Below are 15,113 nucleotides of genomic sequence, written 5' to 3'. Positions count from 1 at the left end.
CAAAACAATGAATTAATCGAATATGGAAATACCGCTCACATCATTTTTATTTTTGGAGTGTCAGAGTTTCGAACTTGCAACTTGAGGATTAGTGGGCATTCTTTCATTAAGAAAGCAACAGCATTAAACATGAGAGGGATGTACGAGAAAAGATTTATATAGTAAATGAGGAAAATAAGTGATAAATGGCATAGATCAAAGGTCTGTTATGTAAATACACCCAGGATCTAGTTCGACAGGGGCTAGACTGCTTCTGGATTAGACTTAAGTACATATAGCATGAGATTAATCAAGCCAGAAATTAGAAAATAGATGTCCTTAGACCACTGCCCCCATCTCACTATTTTGAAACACCAGACTATGGTTATACAATAAACTGCAGAAAAGCCCTTACCGGTAAGGTCACCCTCAGTTGAGAGTATTCTGGTAACTTCCACCCAGCTTCACTCCAGTATAATTACACTGCACTCATAGATATGGTTCTTGGAGTCTTCTTCCGCTAGGGGATGTAATTGGCTATTCATTAGACTGTAAACTCCATGAGGCCAGGGCCATGTCCTGTAGAGTAGCAGTCACCCCATGTTTTGTTTCTTTCATTGTAACTGAAACCCACCTGAATCCTCCCTGCCCCCTTCTCGCTGGTCCTTCAGTGGTATTTGTGCCACGAATACTGGGTAAACGTGAGGATATGAAAGTCTCATACTTCTATCTAGGTTATGTGTACGAGGAAAGAAAGGTTTGTGCTTGCTGTCTATTATAAAAGGTATTTGCCCAAGTCGTGGCCATTTAATTTGAAATTAGAAGCAGTGATAGAAGCATATATGCATAGATCCATATAACTACATGTGTCTATATCTTATGTATTACGTTTTATATGTAATAAACATGCAGATCGTGCATGTATGTGTGTATATTCCTATGTATTCCTGATTTCTCTACTGATTAAAAACGCCAGAGGAGACCAATCTCTGAGCAGCTTAACTTGATACCAGGATGAATATTGAAATAAAAGAAAGGCAAGTTAATTGAAGGATTGGAACAGATCTCAAAACCATATTTCTAAAAAATAAAAAAAATTTCGAGTTAAGATGCATTGGTCAGTCATTTGCCTCCGAGGTGAGTAGTAAATATGTCCTTAGGTTACTGAGTTTAAACCCGGTCTCAGCTGGTTGTGTAGCTAGCTGGGTAGTTTGACTTTGAGCAAGTTAGTATTTCTTTGCTAAATTTCTTTCACTCAGAAAATAGTTATTAACTGCGACGTGCTTTGTGAAGGTTACGTTAGACACTGCATATGAAGTTTTCCCCCATCTCCCCCCCCAGCACCATTGTGCACACAGAGAAGCAACTTAATAAACTGTAGCTGCTGTTGTTGTTATTTTTGGCTCTTGTTATTATTTTGTCCCAGCCACTGAGCTCAGTGCCTGAGAGACGCAGCCATTCTTGGTGGGGAAGATTCAGGTTCGTGCTTATGGTTGACAAAATCCTCAAATGACCCATTGCTTCCCCCGTCAAAGTTCTCAACAACGTTATATGATTGCATGCAAACCCTGAAGTAGCAATTAATCCAGGGAAAAGAAAAATGGAAAACAGAGGAATTCATCAGCACATGGCAAGAAACTGAAGGAAGGAAGCCATCTCTTGACCTAGTCAAAGCGCGCTAGCAACCAAGCCTCACAACAAACCACCACGAAGCCAAGTGTATCACGGGGGAAAAGTGGAGATTTGAACGCGTAACCAACTCCCCGTAATTCTGTAACCGATCCCCACTCCTCGGCAGAACCTGGCACGATCCAAACCCCAACCCTTTGGATCTAATTGCAGAGACTTTTAGGCAAGTGTGCAATTATGCTCTAAATCATGCAGAACTTGCTCGTAATAAAAGCGCCGCAGGGGGAAAAAAGAAAGCACTCCCAGCGGTGAGTGCAGCCCCAGAGGACAGAGGTGACCCACAGAACTGGACTGGATGACAAAGAAGAACTCAAATGGAAAGGTCAGCACAGAAAACAGCTCTCGGACTGAGCAGATCACCAGCACATGAGAGACCCAGAGCTGATTCAGAAAAGACACTCAGTTCAAAGTCATCAGAGGGTCTGACACGGGGACCTTTCCTACAGACAGAAGGGCAAAGGTGTTATCTAAAAACACAATTTGTGTAGCCTGAAAGCTACTCGGTTTCAACAGAAATGCTCTATAGGGATGATTTGAAATAAAAATGTATGCATCCTTATATCTGTCTTTTGGATGTGATAATCATGATAAATTCTGTGTTCATATCTGAAAAGCTGATTCTCCCGGAAGAAAAATGAGCCCAAGGGTTCTCTGAGCCCCATTGTTTCCAAATGTCAGGGGAGGCTCGCCTTCGTGTCTGCGCTGCCTCCGTAGGCGGTAGGGTAGATCCTTATCTGAACACGTCACCTGGACAGCTCACAAAGCCTGTCCTCTCATACTCAGTCTTCTGGTGACAAATGCCCCTTCTCCCTAGATGTCAGCCTTTCAGAATGAACGTGGGGAAGGCAGGGTACCAGCGTGTAAGCACAGCCAGCGAAAGGGATGCTATCAAGGCATCTCCGCGTGCTTTCCCAGGTGGCCTCTGAAAGTCACACATTCTTTTCACAGTGGTGTCGGCAAGGCCAGTGTGTCAAGTTTGGGGAGCACGGGCCTCGGCCCATCCACGGCCAGTGGTCCGCCTGGTCGAAGTGGTCAGAGTGTTCCCGAACGTGTGGTGGAGGCGTGAAGTATCAGGAGAGACACTGCAATAACCCCAAGTAAGGCTCTGACACGAAGTCAGCATTTGTAAGGCATGAACCTTCAGCCTGTTACATATTTGCATATTTGTCTGTCTTGTTTATACCTGTTTATAACTGTAGTTTTATTCCATCTGCTTAATAGCAATCAACGAATTAGGGTTTTACTGCTTGTATATAAAGGCTGTATGCACTGGGGGAGGTATGATGGGCAGAAACCTCAAAGCAGCAAAGGAGTTATTCTCTGTGTGAGTCTGCTGTCACGGACTCCAGTAATGGTGTGAATTCCTTTGTGCGTCTAAATTAGAGCTGCATGCCTGGGATATTGTAGAACAGAGAAGCTTGGCTGGTAGACTCTGTGTGTGTATGTGTGTGTGTGTTGCAAACTGATGAACTGGAGAAAGTATGCTGATTTTTGCCTTACAGGAATGTACATCAACATGTGTTGACAGATCAGCCTGACTTTTCGAGAGAAACCAGAAATCCGAAAAACTGTTGCGTGAAATTTCCCAATTTTTAAAATATTGACACCAAATTCAATTTTCTTTAGAAAGATAAAATGCTGGGAGGACTGATCAAAACATCCCTGGGTTGAGATTGGCTTGTGGGCACCATCTGATCTGGTGGTGCTGGGAGTCTGAGCTGCCCTCTGTGCTCTGTGAAATGAAGGTGGTTTTAGGTTACTTTTATCTGCTCTAATTCCCATGTGAAACAAGTGTGAGGTGTACATTTCCTGACTGGAGTGGTGATGTCGAAAGAGCTCAGAACTTGGAGATGGAAAGATATGACTCCACATCCTGGGTCTGTCACTTATTAATTGTGTGGCTTTGGGAAGATCGCTTGAACTTGGAGGTTGGATTTATGTATAAAATGGAGATGACAGCGCCCACCTCACATGGTCTGGCCGGATTAGAGATTGTGTCTCTAGAATTCCCGGCACGCTGGGGAGCATCCAGTGGGCATTCGGCAAAAGGTTCTGGGGCCCGTGTGGTTTTTAAACTTAAACTCGCCAGGAACACGGGTAACAGAGGGTCAGTGCTCAGAAGCAGCGAGCAGAGGCCTTCCTGATGAAATTGGACTTTGGAGAAGGCTATGGGGGTGAGAAGATAACTGATGGGACCCTGAAAACCTAGTGGGTTTAATTTTACCACACGATTCGGTTGGTGACATAGCATGGAGGTTGAGAACAGACACTCTCAAGCCCAGGAACCTAAGTGGGCCTCCTGTCCACCCCTTCCTTGCTAGGCGGCCTTGGACGGCTAACTCTCCCTGCTCTGGGTCCCTCATTTGTAAAAAGGGGATAATGATGGGACCTACCTCAACTGAGCTGGTACTTGTAAAGGGCTTTTCAAAATTGCCTGGTACGTGGCAAGCATTGCATAAATGTTTGGTGGATTGCAAACTTAAATAAATAATGAAATTAGAGCAAAAGGAAATTTTTGAAAAGACAAACTGTACTTCATCTCAGCTGGATCAAGAGGCCAGTTTGTTCCAAAATGTAAGGGAGGGTTTGGAGATGCTTTGACCATGGTTTGTTAGGTGCTTGCAGTATCTCAGGCTGATCTAGGATCGCTCAGCTTTGGCACTCTTGACATTTTAGGCTGAAAATTTTTTGTTTTGGGGGTTTGTCCTGTATGTGGCAGGGTGTTTAGTAGTAATCCTGACCTCTATCCACTCGATGCCAGTAGGATGAGTCCCCCTCCCCCCAACCTCCAAGTTACGGCAACGAAAATATCTCCAGACTTGGCCAAGCATCCTGTAGGGGGCAAAGTCATTCCCAGTTGAGATGCTCTGCTCTAATCAGACCCAATAACTAGGTCTAATGGTAGGGAGGCTTGTGATACATTTGCAGTTTATACCAGATTATTAAAAACACCCTCCTCATACTTTGAATGTAGCCCGTGTCTTGGATAGAATTGTTAAAATCATTGTATTACTTTTCATTTTTGCAGCATATTTCATGAATCTGGTTTTCATACATCGCAACATTTTACAATCTCGCTACTTCCCCAAGAAAGAAAGAGATTACCTAATTTAATAGCTCTGCTGGTGAAGTGCATGAATGACGCCCCTGAGATTTAAATTAAAACCTCTCTCATATCTGTGGGATTGAGAACACTCGTTATAATAGGGCCTTGTTCATGGAAATAGCATACTGTAACTTTAGAGATGCCTATAAAAGAATTAATCACTCGAGTAGTTCTACTTGGTGCAGTTTTATCATTTTAAACAAGATTAAGGCTAATCAGGATTCTCTTTAATTATGCACGAAGTCACAAATAAAACAAGTAAATGATCGGCTGCTTCAAGACAATTGAATCAGTTCTCCATTCTTGTTTCACATTGTTGTCGTAAAGCTGTTTTTTTCTCCCTCTTTCAAGTTACTTATTTCTCGCTTGCTTCAGTTTAAACACTTGGCCTGTTCAGATCAGCCTAACCATTTCATTTTTTCACGTGAAAAGCAATGCGAGCATTTCATTGCACAGTAATGATGGTTTTCTCAGAACATAGTTTGTTTCATAAAAAATGAATTATTTCTGGTTGGGTCATGGATTTATCCAACTTTTCAGCTTCAAAAGAATTGAAAGGTTATCTGGTTCTGGAATGGCCAGTACCTGGCAAATATGGCCCTTCTTCTTCTTCCCGTGTCTGTGACAGACCTTATTAATTGATCACAGCCTCCCCACTGTGCCTTCTCAAAAGACTTCTCCAGGCGTTTGCTCCCAATCAGGTTAGAACAGATACGTGAGTTGAAACCTGTTGTTTCCTCTAGTTATTTTGCAAATGGGTAGCCAGGGGAGACAGAGGGTCCCATTCAGAGGAGTAGCTCTTGCTGGGTCCCCAAGCTGCACATGGGAGAGTCAGACCAAGATCCCACTGTCTTAGTCCTTACAGTGAACATTTTTTCTGGGTCCCTGGAAGAGAGCCTCGTGAAATGCCTATACACTCTGTTCAAGAAAATTAATAGTGAAAATTCAAATAGTAAAATTCAAATAAGTAAGCTTGCTAAAGCATTCTAGAACTCTCCTAAAACATGAGTCGATTTGAGAAAGAATGTCACGCCACTGGAGTCACAGTGCCAGGAGAATCGTTGAATCATATCTCTGGCCCATTTTTCAACCAGTAAATTCTGGGCTCGGCTGATTATCAGAATCATCAAGTGTGCTTTAAAAAGCACTGATTTCTTGATATCCCTCATCATGTATTTTTATTGAGAAAGCCTGCAGAGGGCCCAGGAATATCATTTACGTATATGTGTCCGTGGGTGTATGTAAATCACATATATGTAAATATATATGTATAAATATATGTGTGTATATGTGTATATGTATGTGTTATATACATATATTTTTTTTTTTTTTTAAACAGAGCCTCCCAACTGATATTAATGATCAGCCACTCAGCCAAGAATAACCATTTGTAGTCAGGAGTTGGTAAATTATGCAGAAGCAAATATGGGTATACTTTATAGTAGCTTAATACAAAGAAAAAATCAGGTGCCTAGATATTTGTTTTCTGGTGTTTTTTTTTTTTTTAATGATAAAGAACTCATTGTACCAAGGGACATCATGGTAGAATTTTCTGTTAATTTATCCTAATACGTTCAAAGCTGCAGAAAAAAATGTATCTGTAATTGAGGATTTGATGGCAAAGTCCAAATTCTTGCCAGTCATTAAAAGTAGAAAGCACTTTAAAATAGTTACAATTTATTTGTGCTAGCTGGGCTGTAGACTCTGCCCTAAATTCTTTACCAACATTCTCTCAGGTAATCATCACAGCTGTCCTCATTTTACAGATTAGGTGGTTAACTAAAATTGCCTAAAGTTAAGCTGGGAAAGGGCAGAGTCTGTTTCGATTCAGGTCTGCTTCACTGTCCAAGGCCAGTTCCCTAACCACTGGACATCACTGTCTCCCTCTTGGTCTTCTCATGCCCCGCCCCTCTAGCCTAACTCAGTTAAATGCATGCCTGGCAGGGCAGGACCGGCATCCGGGAGAGCCCAAAGGGATGAGGTTGAGCTCTGTTCTGTCTCTTTCTAGACATGTGACCTTCACTGAGCACATTTTGGAAGCTCTATTAGCCGTTTTCCACTTCATCTATAAAATGAGGGGATGGCTCTATGAGTTTTGAGGTCTTTCCCACGTTACAGCGTCTGACTTGAAGCAGTCACACGTGGTCCTCTTTCACTTTATTGAATTTGAGTAGCCTAAATGAAGCTTATTTGTAAACTCTCCGACAAGAAAAACTTACGCTGAGAAAATTTTAATTATGCCTCATAAAGATGAGCAGGAATAGAGTAAGGCTCTCATATGGCACTTTAAGGTTTTTCGAAATGCTTTTCGGATAATGATTTACGAAGTCTTCAGGGATTTAATCTAGCACAGTGACTGTTGAATGTTTTAGTAGTTGTTCCAGAATGTTTTGAAATAGCTGAAAAATCTCATTCTGGCGGTGTGACACTTCCCGTTTCTGTTGAATCCATTTTAGCATAGGGGAATTTGATAAAATGTGCCGAAGCAAATCCAGGGGTGTTTTATAGCATTCCTGTGCTTCCTAAAGAGACAAGGAATTTTAATCACAGAAATTTATTAACTTGGAGCCTTCTTTCATGTTACATGTTTGCCCTGAGCTTTTGTACGAGGTGATCCGTAGTTGGGATCTAGCCTTAGGAGAAAACTACAAAACAAAGTGGGAATGAAAAGAAGCAGTTGCTTTGTGCGAGGAGTCAGCTGGGTAAGATGTCCCTGGTAACTTTCAGTGTGGCTGACGCTCCTTTTTACTTTGCTTTCTGGTCTTTGCAGTCTGCCTAGCGAGATCTTAAAGAGCTTGCCATTAGATCACAATTATTTATGTTCTAATGGGATTCCCTGCTCTGGAAATCCATTTCCCATTGTGCTTGGCAGGAAAGGAGCAGGCCACCTGCAACGTTAAAAAGTGATGATGCAGATGAAAACAAGGACATGTTTTTCCCCCCAGAATTTAGAATCCATTAGAATAAAGCACGCGTGAGTCTGACAGTCATCAAGCTATCAGCTCAGTGACTGACAAAGCTGGATTGGAAAATATGGCATGTAATATCCTCAGTGTCCTGACTGACCTTCTACGTCAGGGGTCCCCAGCCCCCGGGCTGCGGACTGGTACCGGTCCACGGCCTGTTAGGAATCGGGCCGCACAGCAGGAGGTGAGTGGCGGGTGAGGGAGTGAAGCTTCATCTGCCGCTCCCCATGGCTCGCGTTGCCTCCCGAACCATCCCCTGCCTTCCGCCCCCCACCCCGGTTCCTGGAAGAACTGTCTTCCACGAAACTGGTGCCTGGTGCCAAAAAGGTTGGGGACCGCTGTTCTGCATCACAGCAGGTGCATGGCAAGCTGTAGGAGGATTATGGGAGTGGTCAGAGATGGCAGACAAGCTGGGGAGGAGTTGGGTCTGCGTTGGAAGAGCTTTGATGCCAACAAATGGGGCGTGTGTGTTTGCATGGGTAGCACACAAGCACGCATCTACATTAACAAGAACATTTAGGTGTGTTTACAGATTTCCCTAACACATGAGGTGATAGGATGAGTGTCAAGAGTATGCCTTCATCAGTCTTTATGGAAATCGCCAGAATGTAAAAATTGGCTCAGAGGTGGCAAGTAAGTTTGGTCTAACATGGAAATTGATGAGCAGTGGTAGTGGCTACCCAAGGGCTATGCTGAGAAAAGAAAGCAAAGAAAAAGAAAAATCCTTGATTGATTAGTTATGTCTGCCATGGGTATAAGAAGGGTTGGGACACAAGGGTAGTAGACTACATATTTCCATTTTTGTAATGGACTGTATGGACTGCATACACTGTGACCATGATCATCTTGACTGTCCCTCCTTATATTATTGCCTGTGACTAATAGCCTTTTGATTGCTAGTATTGAAGATCTTTAATTTTCTTTTTAGGCCTCAGTATGGTGGCAAGTTCTGTCATGGCTCTAGCCGTGTATATCAGCTGTGCAATATTAACCCTTGTAATGGAAATAGCTTGGATTTTCGAGCCCAGCAGTGTGCAGAATATAACAGCAAACCTTTCCGTGGATGGTTCTACCAGTGGAAACCCTATACGAAAGTGGAAGGTAATTTGGTCTCTACGAACCTCAAACAAATATGTTTCTATGTGAACAGTAACGTGCATGAACAGCACAGAAGAAGTTGCTGCCTGTGTAAAAAAGTTTCCATGTTTACGTTTCATTCCCCAGACCCGTCCTGGCCCGGTTTTTCATTCATTTCTTTAGGTTTTGTTTATTTTTCCACACTTTTTTTTTTTTTTTTCACAAGACACCCCTTTCCTCCCACATGTATAAGTCGAAGAGTTCATGTGTTTGGAATGTACTTACGTTTCTAAACTTACCTTTGACATTTCAGCAATTAAGTCTCCCAGGGATGTTAATTGAAATTGGTATGAATTGTCCAGACCAAAAAGTCATGAAACCATATGTGCGCCATAGAGACACCACACTCGGTACCTGAGGGTGGTAGATGATTATAAGCATGGAAAGGCCTGTTTGCAGAGTGTACACACGCACACGCACACGCACACACACACACGCATCATGAATGAAAAATGTCTCTATAGTAAGTTCTTGGTACTTATTATACCTTAAAGTAATGGCTTGTATTTGACCTTTTATGTTGGTTTGATTTGATCTTGGCTGAGCATCAGAATTTATTTTAGTTACCATATGTACAAAGTACAAGTACCAAATTTAACGTACTTTGTGTTACCTGTGCAGAATAAGCTGTCACCATTTTGGCTGTTTCCTTTTCATTTTTTCCATTCACTTGCTTTATCAGAACTCATCCACTCTTCCTTTGGAAAAGGGATTAACGTGAATCCCAATTGTACATATGCAGGATGGGAAGAGACCAAATTTAACGATAATTCATGGGAAATAAGATGGAGGGCTGCTTCTGTGCGAAAGCTCAGAATGAACCTATATAATCAGAGACATCGTTAGGACAAGTAACATCTCCAAATCCAAGGGGATGGTACTACAGCTTTGCTCAACACCAGCCCAGCCGTTGCAGGAGTGTGAATCTAGTTCTGGGTCCAAAAGCTGCTTGTCTAAAAGCACAAATTGGGACCGACATTAAAATTCTGAAATCTGTGTCTTAGGAGAAAGCAGCGAGGGACTGACAGATGTTGACTGTAGGAGAGAAACTAGTTACCTTCAAAAATTCAAAGAGAGGTTGAACAGAGGGAGATTTCAATTTATTGGAAATTGCTTCTGAAAGCAGAATTAATTCACGTGCTCAGAAATTCCTATGGTTCCTATGGCCGTGTCCTCAGAGAGACCTTCCTTCCTGTCATTTTCTGAATCCTTTGCCCTGCTTTATTCTTCATTGCTCTTGGTGCGAGAATCGATATTATATTGGCATTTATTCATTATCTTTCTCCCCACAAGAATTATTAGGTTCCCCAGGGTTGAAGCCTCTGTCCGTTTTGAGTATGCTTGTATCTCTCTCATCTAAGAACAGCACTTGGAACATATTTATAACTTTTGGAACAAATGAATAAATAAATATCAACTGTCCTTAATGGAAGCGTGTCCCATCCTGAGCAGTAAATGCTCTATCACTGGAGACATTCTATCAGGAACTAAGAAATTACCTAGGAAGGGTACCATGCAGCAGGTTCCCACGAACATTTAGGATAGCTGCAGTTGCTCTCAGTTCTGACACTTGAAGACTTATTTTCTCTTGGCTGTATTCACCCCTAATTCCATGTTTCTCATCTATGGTTCTTTCTCCAAGACTCTCTTGTCCTTCCTTTGCTTTGTCGTCTTGGATAATCCTTGGTCTTTCCCACATCTTCCTTTAAATATAGTGTGCACAGAATCTGTTGTTATCATCCTTTAGATAAGTTGTGGGTTGAATACATAAAGAGAAAGTGAAGCAGATAAACTTTGTGACTTATAAGATGGTTTTTGATTTCAAATTTCTTTCACTAATATTATTGCAGTTTTTACCAGGTAGGGAGCCTGGCATTTCATTCATTCACTCAACAGATGTTGACTGAATACTTACTGCCTGGGAGACACTCTGCTAGATACAGCGGCGAGTACATTGAATAAAACAGAGACCCCAGGAACTTCCCTGGCAGTCCAGCGGTTTAGACTCCGCGCTTCCACTGCAGGGGGCATGGGTTCTATCCCTGGTCAGGGAACTAAGATCCCACATGCCGCTTGGCCAAAAAATAAAAATAAAGAATAAAAAACAGACACTTAGGGTCGCACATCCTAGAGTGGGAGACAGAAAAGTTAAAGGCCTTCTCATCCTTCCCTCTTCTCCTTTTGATACTTATTTAAAATCGAAAAGACTGACCATGATTTGAAGGTCTGTGCCATTCATGCAGTTTGGGAAAGAATTTATTCATAAACATAGACAGTCTTTGTCTTCCAGTGATGAGTTTCCTTCTTCTTGTTTCTTTTTTTCTTTTTTTTTTGCGGTACGCGGGCCTCTCACTATTGTGGCCTCTCCCGTTGCGGAGCACGGGCTCCGGACGCACAGGCTCAGTGGCCATGGCTCACGGGCCCAGCCGCTCCACGGCATGTGGGATCTTCCCGGACCGGGGCACAAACCCGTGTCTCCTGCATCGGCAGGCGGACTCTCAACCACTGCGCCACCGGGGAAGCCCCTTGTTTCTTTTTTTTTAATTGAAGTATAGTTGATTTACAATGTTGTGTTAGTTTCAGGTGTACAGGAAAGTGATTCAGTTGGTGTGTATATATATATTTTTTTTCAGATTCTTTTTCATTACAGGTTATTACAAGATATTGAGTATAGTTCCCTGTGCTATGGAGTAGGACCTTGTTGTTTATCTGTTTATATATAGTAGTGTGTATCTGTTAATCCCAAACTCCTAATTTATCCCCTGCCCCAGCTTCTTTGTTTCTTTCTAATAGACTAGTTCCTAAACTTTCCCAGGAACCTGTACTGGAAAAACTGAACTTTCTAGAACTTGTTAATTCCTGGGAATGAGGGAGAAAAAAGAGGGTAACATGCCTTCCAGCTCCCTAATCTCATATGCACAGGGTAGGAGGCGTGAGATAAAACTTCTATTAGAAAGAATTCCTAGGTGAGAAAAAAATGGAATCCATCCACATGGCTGCATATTTGGACCATAATAATTTCACTGCCTTCATATTTTTGACTTTGTCTTTTATTGAGAGGTTTTATGAAGCACAACCGTTTGCAAACTGTTTACACGTTTGTTGTAAGACTGTTATCAGGGATATCACACGGTTGCACATCAGGTCTCATGGGAGAAACGTCATCTGGAATTCCTGGCCAAGAAAGAACTCTTTCTATTGGAGAAATAGGCACAACTCCTTTCTGATAACAAGTGCTCTATAGAGATAATGCTTCTTTGTTTTTGCCTGTGATACCAGAAACCTCTCAGGGACTTAATTATCAATAAAAATTACATTTTTTTAACCTGAATGTTTAGTTTGTTTGCTTCCTCCTCCTTTTCATGATTCTTTTCTATATGTTTTATAAACATTATTGACCATATGCCTTTTTTCCAAAGTGCCTAGAATTTTCGCTCTTAACAGACTGAATAAATATGTAAACTAATCCGTGTCCTAAATCACAGTCAGCAGACTATGACCTGTGGGCCAAATCTGGCCCGTTTTTTAAAAATAACATTTTAGGGCTTCCCTGGTGGCGCAGTGGTTGAGAGTCTGCCTGCCGAGGCCGGGGACACGGGTTCGTGCCCCGGTCCGGGAAGATCCCACATGCCGCGGAGCGGCTGGGCCCGTGAGCCATGGCCGCTGAGCCTGTGCGTCCGGAGCCTGTGCTCCGCAACGGGAGAGGCCAAAACAGTGAGAGGCCCGCGTACCGCAAAAAAAATAAAAAATAAAAAAAATAACGTTTTATTGGGACACAGCAATTGTCCTTCATTTACATAATGTTAATGGCTGACCTCAGGGCCTGTAAAGCCTTAAATATCTACTATCCAAGGAGGGTAGTGACACAACCCACCAACCACGTGTATTATGGCTCTTACTCAGGATTAGAGAAATAAAATTCTCATGTATCAATGTTAAAGCAGACGTTATATGGACTACTAAAAGGAACTCATATTTTTAAAAGCCACACACATCTGCCCAGAAAACTGTGTGTAACATCTTCCATCTTGATCGTAATAGCTTTCTAATTAAATTTAACTCATCTTTTTGGTACTCGTGTCATTTTCCTATGATTTCCTCTTGACCATGACCTCTTTTGATCTCTTTGCTTCTAGAGGAAGATCGATGTAAGCTGTACTGCAAGGCTGAGAACTTTGAATTCTTTTTTGCCATGTCCAGCAAGGTGAAAGACGGAACTCCTTGCTCCCCACACAAAAATGATGTTTGCATTGATGGGATTTGTGAAGTAAGAGAACATCTCTGCTTTGGGGTGTATGGTCATGCTTGTGTTGCCTCCTATCAAATGCATAGCGTGAGAAGTGTTCCAAGAGATTCTTGGGTCTGGATAAAAGCAGGTGGTGTGGGGGGAAGAGGGTAACATTTTCCAGTTGGATGTGAGTTTTATCTCCAAATTCCCTCTTAATTTCTGTGTGACCCCCATCCAGTGTTTTGAGTTGCCTTTTCACTCTTTCCACATATGGAGATGATGATATATTCTACTTTACACAGTAGTTGTCAAAATTCAATTAGAATGTAAATAATAGTAGTAGTAGACTTTTCTTTCGTGTTCACTAAGTATTTTCACCCTGTGATTAGAACCTCATAAGTGTGTTCGGAAATAGCACTCTGTTTATTTCAGATTAGTTTTTCTTTTTCTTCCGGGATCCACTTTCTCTTTGGTCTTAATTTGATTGTGAGCTCTGTGATCTTTTAAGGGTTGTGTGTGTGTTCGTGGTGGGGAAGGGGGTGGTATCCCAGCATTTTTATTTTTCACTGGTAGAGCTGGCCTGAATAAATTCCCCTCCCATTAGTAGCAGTGGTGACGTTTCATTCCAGTTTTACAGATGTCTGTAAGTTATGTAACTTACCTAATCTTACATCCAGTCATGACAGAGGAAGGATTTGAATGCCTAGTCAAACTTGAGACTCTGCTTTTAACCATAAATCTGCCCTACCTTCCTAATGTTCAGTAAATATGGAAAACCATGTACCTCTTGGTTATTCTAAGCTACTGGCTTCTATAGTCTTTGACTTTTCTCCCTTTTTTTTTTTTTTTTTTTTTTGGTTACAGCCAGTGGGATGCGATCATGAACTTGGCTCTAAAGCAGTTTCAGATGCCTGTGGTGTTTGCAAAGGTGACAATTCAACTTGCAAGTTTTATAAAGGCCTGTACCTCAACCAGCACAAAGCGAATGGTAAGTGATGCTGCAAATTCAGTGCTGTCGTTGGTGGGACGCACCCTTTGCTGCTGGGCAAACTTAAGTCATGCTAAGTACGCTTGAGCCTTTTACTAACTCACCTGACACACAGTAGATGATGGCTTTTGGTGCTTATGCAAGAGCAAGGGAGGATTGGTGGGTTTTTCGTGTGAGTAGTTTCATCAATACATACACCCCAGAGGGGTGTTCAGCAAACGCCTTTCTGCTTAGCAATTTCAATATTCTGACCAGGCTGCCATATGCCCCACGTGCATTTGTTAAACAAAGAATTATGAAACTTAGATGGTCCACACTTACAGTGTCAGATGAATATTTGAAGCAATTCTCTCATTATCTGGAGTAGAATTGAACTTTGAGCCCTGTCTCCTGCACATCACTGTTGAGAATAGGTGGCTCCAAGTTTTTTCCAGGTAGATTAAAAATAAAAAGCATCCTTGAGTTGCATGGCCTTTGTGGTTCTGGAAAAGGGAAGAGCGTTTTCTGTCCACACACATGTGCTTGGGAAAAGGTCACCCATTTTCTCTCTCTGGTGTTCCTACCACTTGGAAAATGAAATAACTGAGTGTTTTCACTTCATAAGAGTAGAAATGAATGTCAGCTGATGGTCAAACACCCCACTCTGTAAAAATGGCCACTACCTGTCTCTGAGCCCATCTCCAATGCACGATGTGGATGTCAGAAATATTCTGTTCTTTTCCACTTAGAATATTATCCGGTTGTCACCGTCCCACCGGGCGCCCGCAGCATCGAGGTCCAGGAGCTTCAGATATCCTCCAGTTACCTCGCCGTCCGAAGCCTCAGTCACAAGTATTACCTCACGGGGGGCTGGAGCATCGACTGGCCAGGGGAGTTCGCCTTCGCGGGGACGGTGTTTGAGTACCAGCGCACCTTCAACCACCCAGAACGCCTGTCCGCGCTGGGACCCACCAATGAGACCCTGGTCTTTGAAGTAAGCCCCTTCTCTTTATTCAGTTCTCAGTGCCTCTTGTGGAATTT

At 42.4% G+C, this 15,113-nt stretch overlaps 1 protein-coding gene across 1 annotated transcript in view; it reads left to right on the top strand.

Annotated features, from left to right (window-relative positions):
- Positions 1-15,113, top strand: part of ADAMTS18 (ADAM metallopeptidase with thrombospondin type 1 motif 18) — an 81,475-nt gene that overhangs the window by 22,537 nt on the left and 43,825 nt on the right. Inside the window, 5 exon segments of the mRNA XM_089903331.1 lie at positions 2,617-2,765; positions 8,669-8,841; positions 13,014-13,144; positions 13,970-14,093; positions 14,822-15,066. Of these exon segments, the coding sequence (XP_089759457.1) occupies positions 2,617-2,765; positions 8,669-8,841; positions 13,014-13,144; positions 13,970-14,093; positions 14,822-15,066 (822 nt within the window).

Source organism: Delphinapterus leucas, chromosome 20 (assembly GCF_059928025.1).
Source record: "Delphinapterus leucas isolate spDelLeu-1000000601 "Yukka" chromosome 20, BTC_Dleu_Yukka2, whole genome shotgun sequence".
In the NCBI taxonomy this organism is placed as follows: domain Eukaryota; kingdom Metazoa; phylum Chordata; class Mammalia; order Artiodactyla; family Monodontidae; genus Delphinapterus; species Delphinapterus leucas.
The sequence above is the reverse complement of the archived record's forward strand: the minus strand, read 5'-3'. Positions and strand labels throughout refer to the sequence as shown.